The sequence below is a fragment of the Gopherus evgoodei genome, unplaced genomic scaffold (assembly GCF_007399415.2).
Source record: "Gopherus evgoodei ecotype Sinaloan lineage unplaced genomic scaffold, rGopEvg1_v1.p scaffold_60_arrow_ctg1, whole genome shotgun sequence".
Taxonomy (NCBI): domain Eukaryota; kingdom Metazoa; phylum Chordata; order Testudines; family Testudinidae; genus Gopherus; species Gopherus evgoodei.
Window position 1 is genome coordinate 819,288 of NW_022060081.1, and position 23,197 is coordinate 842,484.

General features: G+C 48.8%; 1 protein-coding gene and 2 non-coding genes across 3 annotated transcripts; 1 reads left to right on the forward strand and 2 right to left on the reverse strand.

The window, feature by feature from the left end:
- Positions 1-1,386: 1,386 nt before the first annotated feature.
- LOC115643455 (zinc finger protein 436-like) lies at positions 1,387-15,639 on the reverse strand. The gene is made up of 5 exons (XM_030547498.1): positions 15,559-15,639; positions 13,613-13,695; positions 12,763-12,889; positions 4,375-4,488; positions 1,387-3,968 (listed from the first exon to the last, which is right to left on the reverse strand). The coding sequence occupies exons 2-5, from the start codon at positions 13,634-13,636 to the stop codon at positions 2,236-2,238; spliced, it is 1,998 nt and encodes a 665-aa protein (XP_030403358.1). The 5' UTR covers positions 13,637-13,695; positions 15,559-15,639; the 3' UTR covers positions 1,387-2,235.
- A 1,225-nt stretch (positions 15,640-16,864) lies between these two features.
- TRNAG-UCC lies at positions 16,865-16,936 on the reverse strand. Its single transcript has one exon. It is a non-coding gene; the product is annotated as a tRNA-Gly (tRNA).
- Positions 16,937-21,884: 4,948 nt separating this feature from the next.
- Positions 21,885-21,956, forward strand: TRNAC-GCA. The gene has a single exon. It is a non-coding gene; the product is annotated as a tRNA-Cys (tRNA).
- The last annotated feature ends 1,241 nt before the right edge of the window (positions 21,957-23,197 follow it).

Genomic DNA, 23,197 nt, shown 5'->3' on the forward strand with positions numbered 1-23,197 from the left:
GTGGCCGTTTGCCTCTCTGGTTCTTTGGTAGGCTTGCCTGAGTTCCTTAAGTTTCATGCTGCACGGCTGCGGGTCCCTGTTATAGCCTCTGTTCTTCATGCCCTTGGAGATTTTTTCCAATAGTTTGGGCATTTCGTCTTTTGGAATGTTGTTCTGATCGCACAGATTTGTGTCCCCATACAGCAATCAGATCCCGTACCTCCCGTTTGGCCATGCTGGAGCTCTTTTGCAATTCTGGGACTTCATCATGGTCACCTCTGCTGATGAGATCTGCACTCACCTGCAACTTGCCACGCTGGCCAAACAGGAAATGAGATTCAAAAGTTCATGGGCCTTTTCCTGTCTACCTGGCCAATGCATCTGAGTTGAGAGCACTGTCCAGGGAGGTCACAATGGAGAACTCTGGGATAGCTCCCGGAGACCAATACCATTGAATTGTGACCACACTACCCCAAATTCGACATGGCAAGGCGGATTTCAGCGCTAATCTCCTCGTCAGGGGAGGAGTACAGAAATAGATTTTAAGATCTCTAAGTAAAAAAAAAAAAAAAAAAAAAAAAAGGCTTCGTCGTGTGGATAGGTGCAAGGTTAAATAGATCTAACGCTGATAAATTGACCTAAACGCGTAGTGTAGACCAGGGCTATATGATCACAGTGTTATTCAATTACGTTCCATAGTTAGATGTACAATTTTAAAAGCTACTCTCTCTCTGGTAGCACATCCAATAGCTCTGAGTATTCATTCCTGATGACTGAACTGCTCTTGAGCTTTCTCCATGCCATAATGGAGGAGTGGAAAAAAGATATGCACAAAAATAAATTGTTTTAGTAAATAGTCATTTGTCTAAAAATCCACCAAAAACCTGAACTTCACCCTATCATAAAAAACTAATATCCAGTTATGTTATCAAAAGCCCCCAAGAAAGAGAAAAACCCACAACACATAAGAGAATAAGACAATTTCAATATCATATAAAATGAAATTCCAGATCTTACATTTCATGATGCCAAATTAGAACCGATTTTCCTATTACGCTGTCCTCTGACCCATTCACACATTCTTCACTCAGCACCACCTTATTACTATTCAGTCATGCTAGTTACAAAGGTTTTAGCATCATCATAATAGGGAAAATCAGCCAACCTTCCCATCTGGAAAGGCTGAAATGATCCTTTTTTTCTACCTTTCCTCCTGCCTTTTAATTACTTCTCACTATATTCTAAATCAGAAAACTGGTAGAGAAATGACCTCCTCTTCAGCACAACCACAAGTTATGTCAGAAAACCTGAGAATGAAACTCTTGCCCAACCAGGAAATCTGGTGACTAACATTCACTTGGCAATGTGATGCTCAGGGTTTACCAGGACTAGGAACGGTGATGGAGATCAGGTCAGCACAAGGGGAAAGCTAACCACAACCACTGCACCTGGGTTATGTCTTTCCTGAAAAAAATAGTTGTGGTTTTACACCCAGATAGCTGATTTGAGCAACTTAGGCCATGTCTACATTAGAGACCTTATAGCGGCACAGCTGTAGTGATGCAGCTGCGCTGGTGTAAAATCTCTTGTGCAGTCGCTCTATGCTGGCAGTAAAGAGCTCTCTCGTTGACATAATTAAACCACCCCCAACGAGCGGCAGTAGCTGTATCGGGGGAGAAGCTCTCTTGCCGACACAGTGCTGTGTACACTGCCAATTATGCTGGTAAAATTTATGTTATTTGGCGGGTGTGTGTGTGTTTTTCACACCCCTGAGTGACATAAGTTTTGCTGACATAAGTGGTAGTGTAGACATGGCCTAACAATGTACAGTTCTAGTGGAGACAAGGCACAGATAGTTTTTATGTCACTGTAGCCAGATCACGTCAACCCTCTGTCCCCCAACTTGGACTGATGGACATTTCTGTCAAAAGGGACACAGACTCCCATAACTCATAAGACAAAGGAGTTGATAGAAAGGATCACAGGATTCACCCCAAAGTAAGGTGAGTTGCAAAAAGTAGAAGGTGTCAACTCACCTGAAGGGAGCTGAGAGACTACGGTAAAGGAATTGGTGCAATCAATCTTCAAGACCACTGTGTGGTAATTAACCAATGTATTACCAAAACAAAATCCTAAACAAAAAATCTTTGGGCAGCCCTACTGAATACAAGGATAGTGTTATTCTCCTGTGTGGATTCTCTGACACATGATGATCCATGAACTATGACTGAAGCCTTTCCCACACACCAGGCATGACTAGGGCTTCTCTCCCATGTGGATTTTTTGATGTGAGACAAGCCGTGAGCTAGAAGTGAAGCCTTTACCGCACTGAGCACAACTGTAGGGTCTCTCTCCAGTGTGGATTCTCTGATGCTTATTAAGCTCTGAGCGCCGAATGAAGCTTTCCCCGCACTCACAGCAAGTGTAGGGTCTCTCCCCTGTGTGGTTTCTCTGATGTATGATAAGCTCTGAGTTCCGACGGAAGCTTTTTCCGCACTCAGGGCAGCTATAGGGCATCTCCCCTGTGTGGAGTCTCTGATGTGTGATAAGGTTTGATCTCTGAGTGAAGCATTTCCCGCACTCAGAGCACGTGTATGGTTTCTCTCCCGTATGGATTCTCTGATGTGCGAGAAGATGAGTGCGCGAATAGAAGCTTTTCCTGCACTCGGAGCATGTGTAGGGCGTCTCCCCCTTGTGCCTTCTCTGATGTTTGATCCTCTGTGATCTATCACTGAAGCTTTTCCCACACTCAGGGCATGAGTAGGGTTTCTCTCCTGTGTGGATTCTCCGATGTGAGACAAGCTGAGAGCTACAGGTGAAGCCTTTCCCGCACTCAGGGCATCTGTAAGGTCTCTCTTCAGTGTGGATTCTCTGATGTATGACCAGCAATGAGCTTCGAGTGAAGCTTTTCCCACACTCGAGGCATGTGTAGGGTCTCTCACCTGTGTGGAGTCTATTATGTATGATCAGCAGTGAACGTCGAGTTAAGCTTTTCCCACATTCAAGGCACGTGTAGGGTTTCTCACCTGTGTGGATTCTCTGATGAGTGACAAGGTTTGAGCTCTGACTGAAGCTTTTCCCGCACTCAGGACATGTGTATGGTCTCTCTCCCGTATGGGTTCTCCGATGTGTGATAAGATGTGAACTATGACTGAAGCTTCTCCCGCACTCAGGGCATGAATACGACCTCTCTCCTGTGTGGATTCTCCGATGTGAGACAAGCTGTGAGTTAGAACTGAAGCTTCTCCCGCACTCCGGGCATGAATAAGGTTTCTCTCCTGTGTGGATTCTCTGATGTGAGACAAGCTGTGAGCTAGAAGTGAAGCCTTTCCCGCACTCAGGGCATGAATAGGGCCTCTCTCCAGTGTGGATTCTCCGATGTGTGACAAGCTGAGACCTATTAATGAAGCCTTTCCCGCACTCAGGGCATCTGTGGGGTCTGTCTCCAGTGTGGATTCTCTGGTGCTTTTTAAGCTCGGAGCTCCGAATGAAGCTTTTCCCACATTCACAGCAAGTGTAGGGTCTTTCTCCTGTGTGGTTTCTCTGATGTACGATAAGCTCCGAGTTCCGAGTGAAGCTTTTCCCACACTCATGGCAAGTGTAGGGTTTCTCCCCAGTGTGGCTTCTGTGATGCGTGGTAAGGTTTGAGCTATGACGGAAGCTTTTCCCACACTCGTGGCATTTGTATGGTCTCTCTCCAGTGTGGACTCTCTGATGTCTGCTAAAGACTTTCTTACGTTTGAAGGTTTTCCCACACTCCAGGCAGATGTAGGGTGCTTCTCCTGTGTCGAGTCTCTCATATATAATAAGGTCTGAGCCTCTACTGAACTTTTTCTCTGGTCTGTGCTGACTCTCACAGATGTTTGCCTCTGCACAACTCCAGGAAACATTTCCTTTTGATCCTTCTGATAACGTGCCATGTGCTTCTACTTGCTCAGCGTCCTCTTGCTGAGCATTCTCCTCATTCCCATTCACCATCCCACCATCTGCTGGGATAGAGAGAGAAACCAGACACAGGTCACTCCCTTTGCCAGGGAAAAAGGGAACATTAGAGAGAGGAATGGAAGAAGGGGAAACAAACGAAATTAAGTGATGGAAAGATCAAACAAGAAAGAACTGAATCTCCCCCAGACCTTTCCCCAGAGGAGAGAGATGAGGGGATCAATTCTGGGTCAAAACCTCAACCAAATACTCAGGGAAAAAGTAGATTTGGGAGGGAGCTACTGTCAGGTGTGAGTCAGGACACGTAAGAAGTAATAAGTGAAGTCTGCCATGAGGATGCCACACCTCCTGAAAACAATCCTGTACTCAGAGAGCTAACAAGGGCTTTGTAGGAATCTCAAATATTTCCTTAATTCAGGGACAGATTTTGAGTTGGTTTAACTGATTCCTCACCTGTGCAGGCCTCCCTCAGGGTCTCTCTTTTCTCAGGGTCCTGGAGGTCTGGGACCCAGGGATCCTCCCCTCGTTCCAGCCAGGAGATCACATCAGGTTTGGAAACTGGAAACCCTGCACAAGTGACAGAAAACAAGCAAGATCAATCGAATTTCTGGGACACTTGTGTCACATTCTGGGAGTGCAATCCTCACAATGCTTTGCTGTTGTAGCTCCCAGTCTGGAACACTGACAAACAACCTACCATAAGAACGGCCATACCTGGGGTCAGACCAAAAGTCCATCCTGCCCAGTATCTGTCTACTGACAGTGGCCAATGCCAGTGCCCCAGAGGGAGTGAACCTAACAGGCAATGATCAAAGTGATCTCTTCTGCCATCCATCTCCATCCTCTGACAAACAGAGGCTAGGGACACCATTCCTTACCCATCCTGGCTAATGGCCATTAATGGACTTAGCCTCCATGAATTTATCTAGTTCTCTTTTAAACCCTGTTATAGTGCTACCCTTCAGAACCTCCTCAGGCAAGGCGTTCCACAAGTTGACCGTGCGCTGTGTGAAGAAGAACTTTCTTATATTTGTTTTAAACCTGCCACCCATTCATTTCATTTGGTGACCCCTAGTTCTTGTATTATGGGAACAAGTAAATAACTTTTCCTTATCCACTTTCTCCACATCACTCATGATTTTATAGACCTCTATCATATCCCTATATAGATCTGCACTTCCAGAGCAGGGGAATAATGTACTAGAAAAGGCTCCTTTTCTTCTTCGAGTGATGGTCCCTATTGTTTTCCACCGAGAGTGAGTAACGAGCAGTACCTAGTTAGGCGGAGGGTGAGAGGAAGACGATGGAACTGTGTAGTGGAGGATCTTTGCACTGAATGAGCTATCTGCCACAGAACCACACTTGTAGCATAATGAGAAGAAAAGATGTGCATCCAACTCCACGTGGCCGATTGCTGGCACTCTCTTGGAATGGGCCCACATCCCACCTGACTGGGACCATACTGATAATTGAGAGCAGAGCTCAATTCACCCTGATACCCACTTCAAGATTCTCTGGATGGATATGGCCTGCCCTTTTTTTCTCTCTGTTATGGCAACAAATAGTCAGGCAGATCTCTGGAATGGCTTTGTCCTTTGTAGGTAAAAGACCAGGGCCCTACGTACATCAAGAACGTGAAGCTGCCGTTCCTCATTCAAAGCATGTGATTTGGGACGCAGGTGAAGTGAGACGGCTCTCTGCTAGCTACATTTCTGAATGCTTACACGCAGACGGTATTGCGTGGACGACTGCACTGTCAGAACAGGTGGATGGGCTCTGTGGACTACAGGATGTTTCTGAGAAGGTTCACAGGCCCTTTGATGGTAAAACTGGAGATTCTGTAACACTGTGAGAAGACGGCAGGTGATAAAATGTTTGCTTTGGAGCTGAAGTATATATGCCTGAGGATTGCAGAGTGGCTCTGGAATCTTTCAGCGAGTGCACAGAGTCATCAGTCTTTTGATTGAAGAGGTGTGATTCATCAAAAGAGAGATCTTCAGTTGTGTTCTGCACTTCTCTGGGGAAACCAGGATTCCCTCCTCACGACGACTGCAGTGGCCAAATGCACAAGGATGTGTCTGCTGAATCAACCACAGCCTGAAGAATCGACTTTGCTACCAACTTGCCTTCCTCTAGATTTGACAGGAATTGGGCATGATCTTGTTGAGGCAGCTCACACTGTAAGAAGTCGTATTTGGCCATCACTGCCAGGTAGTTTGAGATCCAGAACTGGAGGCTGCCCAAGCAGAAAACCTTTCAACCCATAAGGTCCAGTCCCTTGCCTTCCTTGTCAGCTGGGGTGGAGCATGGGTGCTATTTAGCTCACTCTATAGCAGCCTGAATCACCAGGGAATTGGGCAGAGGATGAGAGGATAGAAACTTGGAACCATTGGGGTGGACAGGGGGAGGACATTGTACCTCTTTTCTACCCCTTTTGGGGTGGGAGTGCACATGGGCAGGAGATGGCACACAGTATTTGTCTGTTGGAGAGTGTCCTCGTTTGATAGGGCCGCCCTGGTCAGTACCAACATGTGCAAAATGTCCAGCAGGTGGCGCTGCCTGTGCTGCACCTCCTCCAACTGTATTTCGAGAGCCTGAGCTGTCCTTCATAGCAGCTCTTGAAACTGACAGTAGTAGTCTGGGGGAGAGGAGAGAGTTGATGACACAGCCTCGTCTTGGGATGACGAGAGAAATCCCTCCAGATCTGTCAGTACCATCGGGGCTGGGCTGATTGGGGAATCATCCAATCCCGGTTTCAAACGCCTACTGGGTGAAGGACAGGTCTGTGCTACAGGAGAGGACTGTTCTGAAGGAGAATATTTGGGCCACAAGTTCCCATATGGCCAGCCTGGTTGGATCCTGCTGTTGCAGCGCTAGTGCCCAGGGGAGTCAGGCACCAGTAGCTCCTGGATTGAGGTAAGGGAGGGTATTGCCATAGTGCCATCAGGACCTGCTGAGAGTCACATCTTCAGAATGGAAGTGGCGGACCATACGTAACATCCAGACCCTCAGACTCAGAGGAAGAACCAGAGTCCGGCATCAATGATGGTGCTGATGGAGCAGGGAGTGTCACAGAAACACAGTCAAAGAGTTGGCCGGTTGGACACAGGGGATGGGGCCCTCTCAGTAGGAGAGGGAACCAGGACACACCGAAACTTTATCCTTCCCAGAGTGAACAGTTCATGAGGCCCGGGGTGGGGGAGTGGAGCAGCTGTGAGTCTCCCTGGAGTCAACGGCACCAGGTCTATGGACGGAACTGGGGCCAGAAAGGGGAAACCTCTCGGAACTGGTGATTCACCGGACGTCAGCATAGCCCATGCCGGGGTGTGCGAGTCCATACCTGGAACTGGCAGCTCCAGCAAGTCATGCTGCTTTATGTCGCTCTTGAAGTGGGGTGCCTCTCCTTGGCCAGAACTCATGAACGGCATGGCATCTTTCTTCGACCTGGAGGAAGACTCACTGCTATGCCTATGTGCATGTTTCTGTGACTCATGACTAGGCCCCAGCATAGGGTCCGTATGACTGATGCTAGCAAAACCGGACTGAAGTGCTGCAGTTCAGTCCGATGTAGTGGGGGGGTTCCTGGGCCAGGCTTCGACCCCAGTCCAGGGCAACTTCCAAGAGATGCTTCTTAAAACGGGGGAGGGGGAGGAGGGGTGGGAGCACGGAAGCAGAGACAGATGCTGCACCTGGATGTGATGTGAGCTTCCCACAAGCAATACAGACAGCACTGGTGCTTGTCGTTGAGGGAGAACAAATGAGGACAGGAAGTGCAGACTTTGAATCCTGTCCTCTTAGTCATAATCCAGCATCCAGACCTGAGTACTGGAGGGAGAGATGAGGGTGAGGAGGGTTTGGACGGGAACCACATCCTGAGAATAGCAGAATTTTCAGAACAACAAAAATCTCTATAGAAACCAGGAATATTCTGACTATAGAGAGTACCCAGACACAGCTGCTGGGGGCGAGGCAGGGAGTTGGAGATTATTTGGCGAGAAAACGCCATTATGGCATCGCCAGTCCTTAATCTGGCGAAAATGTCAGAAACAAGAAAACTACTACATAAAACAACAAAGTTCTTCTAATGAGAGGCTTGGACTTGACATGACTCACAGCCATCTTGTGTATGGACTTAGCATAACCCACAGCCATCTTGTAGGCTCAGCCACCATACGTTGCAAACAAAACTACGGAGTCTGGGGAATCTGGCCTTGGCAGACAGATAGAAAAGTATTAGCTGCAGCTACAGCCCTACTAATTGGAGATAGACAGATATTCACAAAGTCATGAGAATGGGGAGAGAATGGATAAGTTAGCCTTGAGTTTCTGCAGGTTCTGGCTGATGATAAAAAGTAAGAAGTTTTGCTGTTGCTACAGAAATTTTACATAGTCAGAAAGTGTACTTTAAATAGACAGAGTCCCAGTCTACTGCTGGTTAAGCAATTCTACCCTGACAGTGTATTCCACTAACAAAGCACAAAGACAAGTAGACCTTGAGAAGTTTTAACTAACTTTGAAAGAAATACAAAAGCTAATGCGTAGGCGGGCTTAGGCGTGTGAACCCCTGTATTGTGACGATGAATGGCTAATGGTTTTGCATAGCTATAATTAGTTGAAGCATTGATAAGAGAAATCCTCATTTTAACTATGTAATGAGGGTCTGTCATAAACAGATAGCTAAGGGTTAATGTCTCTTTCACCTGAAGCACCTGACCAGAGGATCAATCAGGAAACCGGATTTTTTTCAACTCTGGGTGGAGGGAAGTTTGTGTCTGAGTCTTCTGTCTGTCTGCCTGCTTTCTCTGAGCTTTGGAGAAGTAGTTTCTGCTTTCTAATCTTCTGTTTCTAAGTGTAAGGACAAAGAGATCAGATAGTAAGTTATATGGTTTCTTTTCTTTGGTATTTGCATAAATATAAGTGCTGGAGTGCTTTGATTTGTATTCTTTTTGAATAAGGCTGTTTATTCAATATTCTTTTAAGCAATTGACCCTGTATGTGTCACCTTAAAACAGAGAGACCATTTGTATGTATTTTTTCTTTCTTTTTTATATAAAGCTTTCTTTTTGAGACCTGTTGGAGTTTTCTTTTCTGGGAATTTCAGGAAAATTGAGTCTGTACTCACCAGGGAATTGGTGGGAGGAAGAAATCAGGAGGAGATCTGTGTGTGTTGGATTTGCTAGCCTGATTTTGCATTCCCTCTGGGTGAAAAGGAAAGTGCTTTTGTTTTCAGGACTGGGAACGGAGACGGGGAGTCACTCTGTTTGGATTCACAGAGCTTGTGTCTGTGTATCTCTCCAGGAGCACCTGGAGTGGGGAAGGGAAAAAGGATTATTTCCCTTTGTTGTGAGACTCAAGGGATTTGGGTCTTGGGGTCCCCAGGGGAGTTTTTTCAGGGGGACCAGAGTGCCCCAAAACACTCTAATTTTTTGGGTGGTGGCAGCAAGTACCAGGTCCAAGCTGGTAACTAAGCTTGGAGGTTTTCATGCTAACCCCCATATTTTGGACGCTAAGGTCCAAATCTGGGACTAGAGTTATGACAGGGTCAGAAGATGGGATCGTTGGATCTTAACTCCGAGATACAGCTCAAGACCAAAGGTGCCAGGACTTTTACCCTTGCATGACTGTACTGCACAGAAGACAGAGCCCCGGATGAGAGCAGATCCTGACTGGCCACCGGCAGACGTCCAGCTGTCTTTGCTGGGAGGGGTGAGCATTAGATGTTTGGTGTGTGTATTCTGTTGATTTGATCCTAACAGAGACATGCATGTGTTTAAGGATATGACTGCGTAAGGCTCTTTCATTGGGAAAGGGCCCTACAGACCTGTAGCACCCTGAGTTCACTAGGAAGGAATATTGGCCCTGAGCCCAGGAAGTGGTAAAGCTGGGCCTCTTTCCTCCCTGCGTACCCACAAGGACAGGGAGGGGCTGGGAGGGTTAAATTGTGTGCGTTACATCCTGACTAAATAAAGAAAATGCGTCACCAGGGATGAGGGGACAGCAGAAGCTCTGACTTGGACCAGGTGGCGGTGAGAGGGAACTGGAGATGCAGGCAAAACCACAAGGCAACGCAAAGGCGCACACGTGACCCCACAGACACTACTACTATAAAAAGCTCCGGCTCTGGGCGCATGGCGCAGGCGCATTAGCCTCAGTGGAATTCAGTAGGGACCATCACTCAAAGAAGAACCTGCTTTATCAACACACACGGCAATGACAAAACTCTCTAGTGTAGATGTAGCCATAGTTAGGTCAGCCTAGTCCCCACTATAGACACAGCTGGGTCTGTGGAGCAATTTTCGGCTGGCCACTTTCAGCTGTTGCAGTGTAGACATGCTTTTAGTTCCAAGAGAGCTCTCTGTGTAAACCCGTGACAGCTATATAACAAAAACACCTCGTGTGTCCTGGTCTTTATACCCAGATTATAGTAATACCGAGCACAGAGGGAAACTGAGGTGTGTACTGGAATCATAGAAATATTACCAACATTCCCACATGCAATGGTCATAGCCCTCAGAGAGAAAGCAAAGCGTAGGGGCTGGACTTTAAAGCATCCAATAAGGATAAATGAAATATATTGTTAAAAAACACATTTTTTATGCCATTGGTCATTTAAAATTTGTGTACATCTAAAAATGATACTGGGATGGGATATAAGCCAAAGGGGAGATGAACAGGACACAGAAACCAGTCTACACGTGTATGAGTAGTAAAGGTATAGAGCAGGAGTAGGCAACCTATGGCACACATGCCAAAGGCAGCACACGAGCTGATTTTCAGTGGCACTCACACTGCCCGGGCCCTGGCCACTGGTCCCAGGGGCTCCGCTGCTGGCCTGGGGTTCTGGCTGCCGGCCGCCTGCCAGCTGAGGTTCTGACCGCCGGCCCATCTCAGCCTGCTGCTGGCCCAAGTCCCGGTCACTGGTCCAGGGGGCTCTGCTGTCAGCCTGGGGTCATGACCACCAGCCCGGGGCTGTGCAGCCACCCCCAGCTGTGGCCCACTGACCCCAGCATGGAGCAGTGACGGGTGCAGACAGGGGCAAGAGGGGGTGCAGCTCAGCACTCCCACCTTAAAAATTGTCCCAGCGTCACTATAAGATATTTTTAAGTTCTGAGTTGCTGCTTACATCACCATCACACCACGTGGAACAGTGCACTGCGTTTGACATTGAGATTAGAATATACATGCAAGAACTGGAATCAGAATTTTCTGACAGATTTCAAGATTTCCAGCGATTTCGCCCAATGCTTTCTTTTCTAATTAAACCTGAAAAGTTCAACAAAAGCAACTAGGATTTGTCTGTATTTCAGTGGATGGGTACTGAAGATTTCAAAATGCAGCTCATTCAATTAAAAAGCTCAGAATTATGGGCATCAAAGTTTGGAAATCTGTGGAGAGCACTTGAAGCTACCAAGAGAGATCATGGGGCCTCTAGCCTGATCTGCTGGACATTCCTGCCAGTGAAATTTAACTGTTTGGAAAAAATTGCGTTTGCAATGCTTTTAGCATTTGGATTCACATATCTGTGTGAACAGATATTTTCACACGACATTTGTCCTCTGTCCCAATCAAAGCTTGTTAACAACTGATCACTCAGAAGCCTGTGTGCAGCTTAAAGTATCCAAATACGTGCCAGCCATTGGAAAACTCAGCAAGGAAAAGCAAGGGCAAGGATCACACTAAACTGATAAGATCTGCCTTTTAATTTAAATTTAAATGAAGCTTCTGGAACATTTTAAAAACCTTATTTACTTTACATACAACAATAGTTTAGTTCTATATTATAGACTTATAGAAGCATTAATGTGTGACTGGCATGCAAAACCTGAAATTAGAGTGAATAAATGAAGACTTCGCACACCACTTCTGAAAGGTTGCCGATCCCTGGTATAAAGTTATAAACAGATGATTAAGGGTTAATGTCTCTTTTACCTGTAAAGGGTTAAGAAGTTCAGTAAACCTGGCTGACACTTGACCAGAGGACCAATAGGGGGACAAGATACTTTCAAATCCTGGTGGAGGGAAGTCTTTTTTTTTTGTTTTTTTGTTTTTTTTTGTTCCTTGTTCGCTCTTGGGACTGAGAGGGACAGGACATCATTCCAGGTTCTCCAAATCTTTCTGAATCAGTCTTTCATGTTTCAAAATTGTAAGTAATAGCCAGGCAAGGCGGATCAGTTTTATGTTTGTTTTCTCAACTTGTAAAGGTTTCTTTTGCTGGAAGGATTTTTACCTCTCTTTGCCGTAACTTTGAATCTAAGGCTGGTGGGGCGGGGGGGTCCCCCCCTCTGGTCTATATGAATCTGAGTACCCTGTAAAGTATTTTCCATCCTGATTTTACAGAGATAATTTTTACCTTTACTTTCTTTAATTAAAAGCTTTCTTTTTAAGAACCTGATTGATTTTTCCTTGTTTCAAGAACTAAGGGATTGGGTCTGAACTCACCAGGGATTGGTGGGGGGAAAAGAAGGGGGAAGGTTAATTCCTCTTTGTTTTAGGATCCAAGGAATTTGGATTGGTGTGAAGCCTCTCAAGGCAATCCAGGGAGGGGAAAGTCTGGGGGGAAAAGAAAGGGGATGGTTAATTTCTCCTTAAGACCCAAGGGGTTTGGGTCTGGGTTCCCCAGGGAAGGTTTTGGGGGAACAGAAAGTGTGCCAGACACTAAATTCTGGCTGGTGGCAGCATACCAGATATAAACTAGTAATTAAGCTTAAAAGTGTTCATGCAGGTCCCCACTTTTTGTACCCTAAACTTCAAAGTGGGGGAAAAAAACTTGACAAGTTATTACTACAGAGGTTCTTTAGAGAACCCACGGCTTCTAAAAACCAAATGGACAGGAATGCTTACCCAGCGAGGTCACATTCTCATAGTTCTCCTCCATGACATCTCTGTAGAGGGCTCTCTGAGCGGGGTCCAGCAGAGACCATTCTGACTCGGTGAAATACACAGCCACCTCCTCGAAGGTCACCAGCCCCTGAAATAGCAAGAGGCCCCCACTTAGTAATTTAGTACAAGCCCAGGATTCATGAGAGAGCAGGAACAGGAAAATGGAAGCTTGGGGACAAATAGGGTAGCACAGTCCCACTCCCACCCTGAGCAGCCAGGAGGCACCAGACTGAGGGGAGAAAAGGAGAGACTCTCACGCTGCCCAGTGGGGGGAGGGGTCTTCATGTTCATTACACACCTACTAGCCAGAGGCTGATACAGGAAATTGAGTCCCTGGCAGGGTCAGGGACAGCCTCCAGCGAGAATCCCACTACCTCCCCCCCATAAAATTATACATAAACAAACCCCTGGAAGAAAGAGGAAGTCAACAGGAAAAAAATGTTAGAAGCTTGGAATTGTAGAACATTAATAAGGCAAAGCAGGTTGCCGATGAGAGGGTTTGGGAGAGTGGTAAATAATGACGTGTGTCAGTTGGTTCGGGCTGCAGCACTGGGAGTCTCGGAAGTTTTTGCAGCCCTGGCCAGGGGGTTATTTCCTGTTCCACAAATAGGGGAAAGTTCCAAGCCCAAACCCCAGGAGGCTGCTCCTTCAATGTGGGGCCTCTTCCGAACTGGTTCTGGCAAGTTTGTCCCAGGTTTGTCCCCTCCCCTTCCCCACCCTAGATATGTCCTGTCCTCTCCCACCTCCTGTATATTTACTGCCCATCTCCCTCCAGCCAGAGCCCACCACCAGCTCTGTGATAATCTCATACCTCAGCTAACTCTGCTGCAGCCATTGCTTTTCCTCTGGAAGGGTGGGACGATCCGGATCAAAACATTGACGTTATTGTGTAGCCTGTCGGGGCGAAATGAGCAATTGGAGAGATTTCAGGAGCAGCTTTTGCCCATTTCACACAGAGGCCCCACCAGACTGCTTTCTGTGGCAAGTGACAATCTAGGCTCTGCCACAGTGATTTTATTCGCAGTAGGATCAAAGCCTCCCAGGCCTGCTCTACATTATAAAGCCCTGGTCTACACGAGGTCAACGTAAGATGCATTGCATTGACTGAGTTCCGCCTGTCTCTGCACTTAAATTTCTCTTCCGCCAATGTAAATTGTCCATTATGCCAACATGGTAACACCCCCTCCCCAAGTAACGTTGAGCCATAGTCAATATACTGAGGTCAAAATAGTGCTTGTCTTCCCCCTTTCCTTTCCTGGCACCTCCACCCTGCAGACACACAAAGGGCAAACCCCACAGGGGCCCAGTCGCTTCCCCTCCTGAATCCCCCAATTTGCTCACTGGGCAGACCCTAGCAGGAGCTGAGGGCGGCTGCTTCACTGCCGGACAGGCAGCTCCCAGCTCTCCCTCAGGGACATTCACAATCAGGGAGCAGATTCCCAGGGGCTGTGAAATCCAAGGCTCCTGGGACATTTGTACAGAGTCACTTCCCTACCCAACCCCAGCACTTTCCCTAAGGTCTCTGGCTCAGTGGTTGGTGTTGGCAGAGCCCGGGGTGACTGTAGGGGGCTAGTTCCAGCCACTGGAGAAAGTCTCTCCCCCTGGCTGGGCACAGAAGGAGCTTTAACGAAGGTCTCTCCACGGCACAGACCCTGCTGGGGAGAGGAGCTGCTCAGCCCAGCGTGTTCCCAGATCACACTGGAGGCAGCGGCGAGTGACCCAAGAAACTCAAACCCGACACCTTGAGTGGAAAGTGAGAGAGAGCAGCCCCCCTTTGTCAGCTACAGCCAGCACCCCCCATGACAGTAACTAATGACACCACCTCCCCCGTGTTAATCCAGAGTCACGCCTTGTCCTTATTGCAGTGTCAATCCGGACACTGGAGTCAATGAGACCAGAAATGTGGCATAGGAGGGAGGAGGCCAAAATCCTTTAAAACATGTAATGGGGGATCCACCCTTTCCCAGCATCGCTGCTCCCCACATCTGGGGCAAGGACTCAGGGTGATTTGCCAACCACGGTTTGGGCAGGGCCGGAGGGTGTGGAACACGTGTCAATAACATCACACAGGGACAACTTACAACTTCACATACAACGTTGCCACACACATCGTTAACCAGGACAATAATGACCAGCCAATTATGAGTTTTCCAGTGGCCCCTCACAAGGCATCATTTGTACCATGATTATTGCAATCAGGTGCAGGGTGTGTACACAGGGGTAGGTTGTGTCACTCACACACACACACACCCCTCCCCCAGTGCTACTGTAACAGGAGAGGGGAGGGGATGGAGGAGCCCAAAGACCCGGCAAATCCCCAGTCCTGTGGCCGGCCAGTACCGATCTCCCGGGACCCAGCCCAGCGCCGGGGTGCGGGGGGGGGGGGGAAGGCCCCTCACCGGACGGTCTGTCCTGGGCTCTGGGCACCCGTCTGGCACCAGCAGCGCTCAGCACGCGCGGGGCTCAGGCGGGGGGGAGGGGAGGGACCCGCCACCCCGCAGCGGGGACAGGGACAGTCAGTCAGGGCCCGGCCCAAGTCTGGGGGCAGCGGGGTACAACGGGGGGGGGGGCCGGTAACGGATCTATCGGGCGCGGGGGGGGGGATCGGGGCCGGTAACGGATCTAACGGGCCCGGGGGGGAGGGGACGCGGGGCCGTTAACGGATCTAACGGTCGGGAGGGGCGGGGCAGAGCCCGGCCACACGCGGTACCGGGGGGGCGGGGCAGGCTCGCGGCGGGGGGGGTTCCCCGCACTCACCCGCTGTCGGGGCCTGGGCCCGGCTCTGCCCGCGCGCGCCGGGCTGGGAGCGGGGAAACGCCCCCTCGGCGCCAGCTGCGCGTGCCCGGAAGCTGCCGCTCTGCGCCGCGCGCGGTGCCTTCTGGGAAATGCAGTCTCTCGCCGGCTCTGGGCGGGCGCCGCGCATGCGCAGCGCTCAGAGACTCCTGGCGCGGGGCGGCAGGGGAGGGTCAGGTGCTCACTGTCTCCCTAGCAACGGGGCTGAGCCCGCGAACCCCGGGAGCCACCGCCCCCTCCCGCCACGGGGTCCCGCCCCTTTCCCGAGGCCCCGCCCCTTTCCCCAGGGCCCCGCCCCCGCCCCGCCCCTTTCCACGAGGCCCCGCCCCCTGGGCAGACGCTGGAGCTGGGCTCTAGGAAGAGCTGGGGGGGGCGGAGTCTGTACCACTCTGGGGTGCCCTGGCCCCTCCCCCTGCCCTGGGGCTGCGCCCTGGGGGGGGCAAGGCCGGGGGCTGCTGTTTCCCCAGGTGCTTGGGGAGCAAACCCCCAGGGCAGCTGTGTTTGTGCAAGAGCCTTTGGGGAGGGAGGGGCCTTGGCAGAGGGTTTCTGGGACTCCCCCGGGTCCCCCTTCTCCACGTGCCCGTCTGCCCCCCAAACAAGTCTAGTAGATTGGCCAGGCCTGACTTCCCGCTGCTCAAACCACCCTGACTCCACCCCGACCAGTTACCTGCACCTCTGTGTCTGACACTATTGCTCTTTATTATCATTGCAATCGGTTTGCCCGGCACTGAACTCAGGCTTACAGGCCTGTAATTGCCACCATCACCTCTGGAGCCCTTTCTAAACACTGGCGTCACATTCGCTCTCCTCCAGTCGCCTGGTACAGCGACTGATTTAAATGAGAGCCTGCAGACTACAGTTAGTAGTTCTGCAATTTCCCATTTGAGTGACCTCAGAACTCTTGGGCGATACCATCTGGGCTGGGGACTTATTGCTGTTTAATTGATCGATTTGTTCCAAAACCTCCTCTAATGACACCTCAATCCCTCAGATCTGTCACCTAAACAGAACAGCTCAGGTTTGGGAATCTCTCTCACAGCCTCAGCCGTGAGCACCAATGCAAAGAATTCATTTAATTTCTCTGCAATGGCCTTATCATCCTTGAGTGTCCTTAACACCTCCAGCAGCCCCACTGCTTGTCCCTTACATAGGATTAACTGCTACAGGTAGCAAACTCCCACAGGGAGCAGTTTCTCATAGAACAGGGTGATTATAACACAGAGTGACTGAAATGAGACCAATTTCAAACAAGGGGGACAGAACACATCCCTGCATCGGCCAGGAATTGAACCCAGGTCAACTGCTTGGAAGGCAGCTATGCTCACCACTATACCACCAATGCCCTTGAAAAGAGTGTGTCATGTAGGTATGAACTGTGCGAGCAAAGCAGTGACACAGCCACAGAGTTAAGAATGAGCAGGGTGGGTTTGAGGGGAGGCAGCATGTCAGCTCTGGGCACAGGCAAGGTCCCACAGTGACTGAACAATGGGGAAAGGGGATCTCTATCCTGGCAGGACTTGGCCCCAGCTCCACTCCTCCCCTAAGACATGGGAAATTAACATAAAGTCATCTAACTTAGGAAGGAAGGAGGTTGCTCCTTTTTAAAGCAAATGTTTCTGTTCCTTCCTGCTGGTACAGAGGAGTTTCAGGTTGCAGCTGCCACTGAACTGAAAGAGGGAGATGACTTTTTTGACAAGGACAGACACCTCGTTCTATGGGTGTTTGGTACATGCAGGCAGCCCCTCTTCCTGCATCTTTCCTGGGGAAATCAAGTTTCTGTACCAACTGCCAAAACTTGTTCAGAAAGATGGGAAAAGGAGATGGCCACACGATGGTGCCAGGACAGTGACTCTTGAAAAGTGTTTGATCTCCACTCACCTGTGTTTGAAGGCATGTTCAGTTTCACCCTGGGTAAACTACAAGGCAGAAGAAATTTCATGGATTGTGACACTAGGATTGAAGGGTTATAAGAAATTGTAAAAAACAACAACCTGTCCATCTAAACTTGAGCTGCGTGTTATTGTCAGGGACTCTAACCCCGACGGCAAAGTTCGTTGTCTGACCGCGAGAGAGACAGGCAACACCAGCAAGGTCCGATCAAAAGCTCTTTATTGACAAGTGCACGCATCAATAGAGAGCAGCTCGTCTCCAGAGAGAACCAGCCCCCTCTTACATCTTAGTATAAGCCTATATAGACAGTTTTATTGCGTCATAAATTATTTACTGGAGCAACCCACCCCCTTCTTCTAACAACTAGAAACTAGACACCTTTAGTATACATGCATGCCTAAAGTTAGAAATGTAGGGGAGTTAAAAACAAACAAAGAACAAAACCAGGGAGTGAAAACAAGGAGGCTGGGAAACTAGGGCTCTTATCACTTCTTCGAAGGAGCTGCCCGAACACAGCACATCTGGTACTATGCCAGGAATGCAGCTTCTCTTTTATCTCACTGTTTCCCAGCGCTTGTGAGACATGCTGCTGCTTCTCAGTGTTTTCCACTCAGGGATTACCCACAAACCTCTGTTAGCCTGACTTTGGTCAGGTTGGCATACCTGGTTTTGTCTGCTATATCTTTATTCAGGCCTAACAATCCCCCCTTTGTCCCTAGAGGACCATAATGGGACTCTTGGGACACATATCCATTTAACAATTGTACGGGGGAGGCTAGTAAACCATGACCCAAGGTCTGAGTGGAGGTCTTTAAAACTAAAAGTGTGATCAAGAGATATAGCATGGAAAACAACAGCAACATTTTTAATAGCTTGTAAATTCTTGTCAATTAAGCCAGAGTGATTAACAGAAAAGCAACATTTTTCCCCGATGCGAGCACAAGCTTCTCCCTAATTTAGCATTTATGGCATTTAGCACACATTTATTTTGCAAAGTTACTTTTGCTACTTCATTAGTCTTTTGTTGCAACTTTTGGAAAGCGTCTATTAATGCATTAGCTGTTTTTTTTTTTAAGCTCTGCAGAAATATTTACAACTGCTCTCTTGAGCTTAGCCACCCACAATCCAGGAATGAGTGCACGGACAAAAGAGTGGAATTCTGTTTGTCTGACAACTAAGGGATTGGGGCACTGACTATAAATCAGTTAGGTATACCAAGTGGTCTAATTTTTCAGATGTTTCGGTGAATAATCCAGTTTCATGTGCATCCTCCCCATGGACCCGTCAGGATTCGGTATGTGGAAGCCCACACCCCCCGGTCCAAATGCTTGGAAGGAGCACTGTAAATGTTTACACTTCCACCCAGAAAGTCTTTAGTATATCTTCATGACCACAGATTAGATGGTACTTCTGATGTTTCTGTAAGGACAGTGGGCCAAGTCTGGTACTCAAGATCACTCCGAATGGCCATTAGCTGGTCATTCAGGAAATTTGGAATCTCCAAACATACTAGATCCCACTGCAATGCCTTCCCAGCCTCAGTGATATTTAATACCATCTTTCCTTGGTGTAGTACTATATTACATTTGTTATTTAACTATTTTAGGTACTTTTAAAAGGCATTGACATTAATAGCATAGGAGGGGGTTACATTATTAGTCACTGGAATGGTTTCAATACAGGTAAAATTTCCAGTGGCAGAACAAACTCTTCGGGTACTTGTTATTTAAAATCCAATACATGCTGAAGAATTTATCCAGAACACAGGGCACAGCCTGTAGAATAAACCCCAAAATCCAATTAATACCACATTCCCAAGCATGGGTCCCACAAATTTTTTCTGCCAGTGTACAATTCTTTGTTTCTTCACCAGGGTCAGTTTTTAATGTTCTTTTTAGTCAGGAATTCCTGGACTTTGGCAATTTCAGTGGAGTGAGTGTTTCTTCTTCTTTCCCAAAACAGTCGTGGTGCAGCATCATATAGGGCAGAGGTTACTAGCACATAACCCTGTAATGGCTTTGCTTTTTGTAGAAAAATTCAAAGGCACAATAGATCTGTCGGTGGACAAGGGAGAGGTTACTAGCACGTCACTTTGTACTTTATCCCTACTGTCCAGAAGACACAGTGGAGCTAGAAGGAGAAATAGGCTAATCATCAGTAGGAGAATTCTCCCGAGTTGGAGGGGTTTTTTTGCAGTGAGAATCATGAGTCCAAACAGTCAGTCTTTGGCACTTCACAGCGGTGTTGGTAGTCATCAGGACTTAAGGGCCTTTCCAGCATGGAGCCAAGGCAGTCTTTCGTTGGTGGACCTTTACATCAATCCCGTCTCCTGGTTGTAAGGAGTGGCAGGGCTGCTAGGGTCTTTCGGTAGTGATTCCTTACCTCTCCGGGGACTCAAACACCTGGACTGGGACTCAAACCCAGGCTGGGACTCTAACCCAAACAACTTGGATCCTGCGCAAACCTGGACTGGGATTCTAACCCAGACCTAAGTTGTCAGGGACTCTAACCCCGACAACCTGGACCCTACTCAAAGGGTAGGTGGACGTTGCTGGATTTCTACGAGCTTCAGCTGGTTCACAGAACACGCCTTATCGCCAACGCAGAGATCAGATCACCAGGCAAGGCTCCTTTAAACTGGAGGATGCGCGCTGCGTTGCCTCAGGGTCCGATCCCCCGCCGGAGAGTCAGACGGGTCCCGGCGGAGTCGCCAAAGATGTCAGGGACTCTAACCCTGACGGCAAAGTTCGTTGTCTGACCGCGAGAGAGACAGGCAACACCAGCAAGGTCCGATCAAAAGCTCTTTATTGACAAGTGCACGCATCAATAGAGAGCAGCTCGTCTCCCAGAGAGAACCAGCCCCCTCTTTACATCTTAGTATAAACCTATATAGACAGTTCCGTCGCGTCATAAATTATTCACTGGAGCAACCCACCCCCTTCTTCTAACAACTAGAAACTAGACACCTTTAGTATACATGCATGCCTAAAGTTAGAAATGTAGGGGGGTTAAAAACAAGCAAAGAACAGAACCAGGGAGTGAAAGCAAGGAGGCTGGGAAGCTAGGGCTCTTATCAGTTCTTCGAAGGATCTGCCCTATCACAGCACATCTGGTACTATGCCAGGAATGCAGCTTTTCTCTTATCTCACTTTTTCCCAGCGCTTGTGAGACATGCTGCTTTTTCAGCATTTTCCACTCAGGGATTACCCACAAACCTCTGTTACCCTGACTTTGGTCAGGTTGGCATACCTGGTTCTGTCTGCTATATCTTTATTCAGGCCTAACATTATGAAATGCTGGTTTCTCTGGTTCAGTTCCAAATACTCTTCTAGAATTGCCCCTGGGGTCCCTGCATGCCAAGGCAGGAGTGAAAGCAGAAACCCCAGCTCTGCCCTTAGCTCCGTGCTGATTTTTCACAGTGGGTAGAATTGACATTTTGGGGCCTGTTCTCTGAGCACCAGAACTACCATCCTCCTCTCAGCCTGACCCAGGCTGCTTCCCTGCCCCAGCCTTGCTGGGGGCACTACATGCTTTAGATACATAAGGAACCAGCTGAAGCAATCTTGGACCCACCAGTGGTTATCTTTGAGAACTCATGATAGAGCACAAGTAAGGTCCTAAAGGACTGGAGAATGGGACACATTACACTTAGGAAGGTCTTTCCTGACATTTAATCTAAATCTGCTATGCTGTCATTTGAACCCATTGCCTGTTGTCTTGCTCTCTGTGACGAGAGAGAACAACTATTCTCCAACATTTTTATGGCAGCCTTTCAAGTATTTGTAGACTGCTATCATGTTCCCCCCTTTATCGCCCCTTTTCTCAAACTAAACATACCCAGTTCCTTCAGCCTTTGCTCAGAAAACTCAGCTCAGCACTGGCCGTGAATTAAGCCCAGGCCTGCTGGATGGGAGACAAGAATTCTCCCACTGAACCACAATTGTGCAAAATATGAAATAGGGACCGGTGCATTATGGGCCCTGCTCACTGCCAGGACCCCTCTCTGCTGCAGGGCACAGGGGTGTGGCTGTCTCTTGCAGGAGCTCTGTGTTTCTGGTCAGAATGCCATTATTTGGGAGTTCCTTAATTAATGCTCTGGGGAGTAATGGGTTCTATTTACATGCGCCCCGCGGTGCCTTTAAAGGTTTGGAGAAATGCTGGAGAGGTTAAATTGCACAGAGCTGGGGAGCAGGGCCTGGTCCCAGACAAGTAGCAGTTGTGCTCTGGTGAGACCAAGCAGGGGAGGGATTGTGCAAGGTGTGGTGTTTACATGCAGGTATAATATTTAATACAACCCCATTATTAAACCACCCATGGCTGGGAGCATGAGAAGAGCTCTTTGAACTAGGGTGTGTCCTTCATATTCTCAAGATCACTGGCTCCAGTCTTGTACAGCCCAAGGGAGTATAGCTCAGTGGTAGAGCATTTGACTGCAGATCAAGAGGTCCCTGGTTCAAATCCAGGTGCTCCCTCAATAGCTGTGTTTTATTTTTAATACAAATATATTTTCATATCCCTCTCCAGTACACTCAGCAGTTCCACTAAATGGTGGGGTGAGGGAGGCTTGTATAATGTCTAAAAACCTAGCTAGCCTGTCCCATCAGCTGAAATCAGATCCAATTCTCTAAGGGTGACACACTGTACCTCAAGTAACACCCTGAACCCCCATATTCACCACTGTTCTATGGTGAGGATATGTTTTGTACAAAGTATGCCTTGTGAGGTGTCATTTGAAAACTCATAAGCTACTGAAGATCATTTCCCTGTTACAATGTGTGCCCCAGCATTGTCTGTGGAGCTATGAGATTTTACAGTATATTTGTTACTGACGTATGTTGTATTTCTGCCTCCCCAGTGTCAACAAAGAACTGGCCACAGGGGTTAGAAAACTATCAGCTACTGAAGTAACCAGTTACCCTCAGAGGAACTGTAAGCAATGTATTTGCATGTCATCCCTGAAAACATCTCAAATGTCTTGTGCCCAGAAGGTGTGACCAGGGGCAGCAGGTTTGTAGAAATTTTGGTGGTGCCCAGAACCCACCCCCCCCAACTCCACCCCCACCTGCCTAAGGCTCAGGGAGGGAGTTTGGGTGGGCAGGGGAGGTCTGGGGTGCAGGCCCTGGGCTGGGGCAGGAGATTGGGGTGCAGGATGGGTGAAAGGTTGGGCTCTGAGAGGGAGTTTGGGTCAGAGAGTGGGTCTGGGGTGCAGGCTGTGGGATGGAGTTTGGGTGCTGTGTGCAGGCTCCAGGCTGGGACAATGGCTGGGCGTGCAGACTCTGGGAGGGAGTCTGGGGGCGGGATGGGGTGTGTGGGAAAGGTGTGGGGGTGCAGGTTCTGAGAGGGGGTGGGGAGGTGCAGTGCTTACCTGAGGCTCCTAGGCAGGGTTGGCCAGGGGTCTCCACGAGCTGCTACCCTCTGGCACTGCCCCCGCAGCTTCCCATTGGCCACAGGGGCACTTGGGGCAGGACACAGACCCATCCCCACTCCGGGGCCGCAGAGAGAGGCCGGCAGCCACGTGGAGCGAGCAGACGGGAAGCCGCTCAGCTCTGCTGCGCCGCCAGTGGTGGGTAGGGGCCCCGGGCTTTTTAAATAGCCCGGGAGATGCACAGAGCAGGGGTGCCCAGTGGGGCTGAAGGAGAGACCCGGCCTGGAGCCAGGCTTGTGGTGCCCGAGCAGTACCAGAAATAGAACTCGCCACCCATGGGTGTGAACA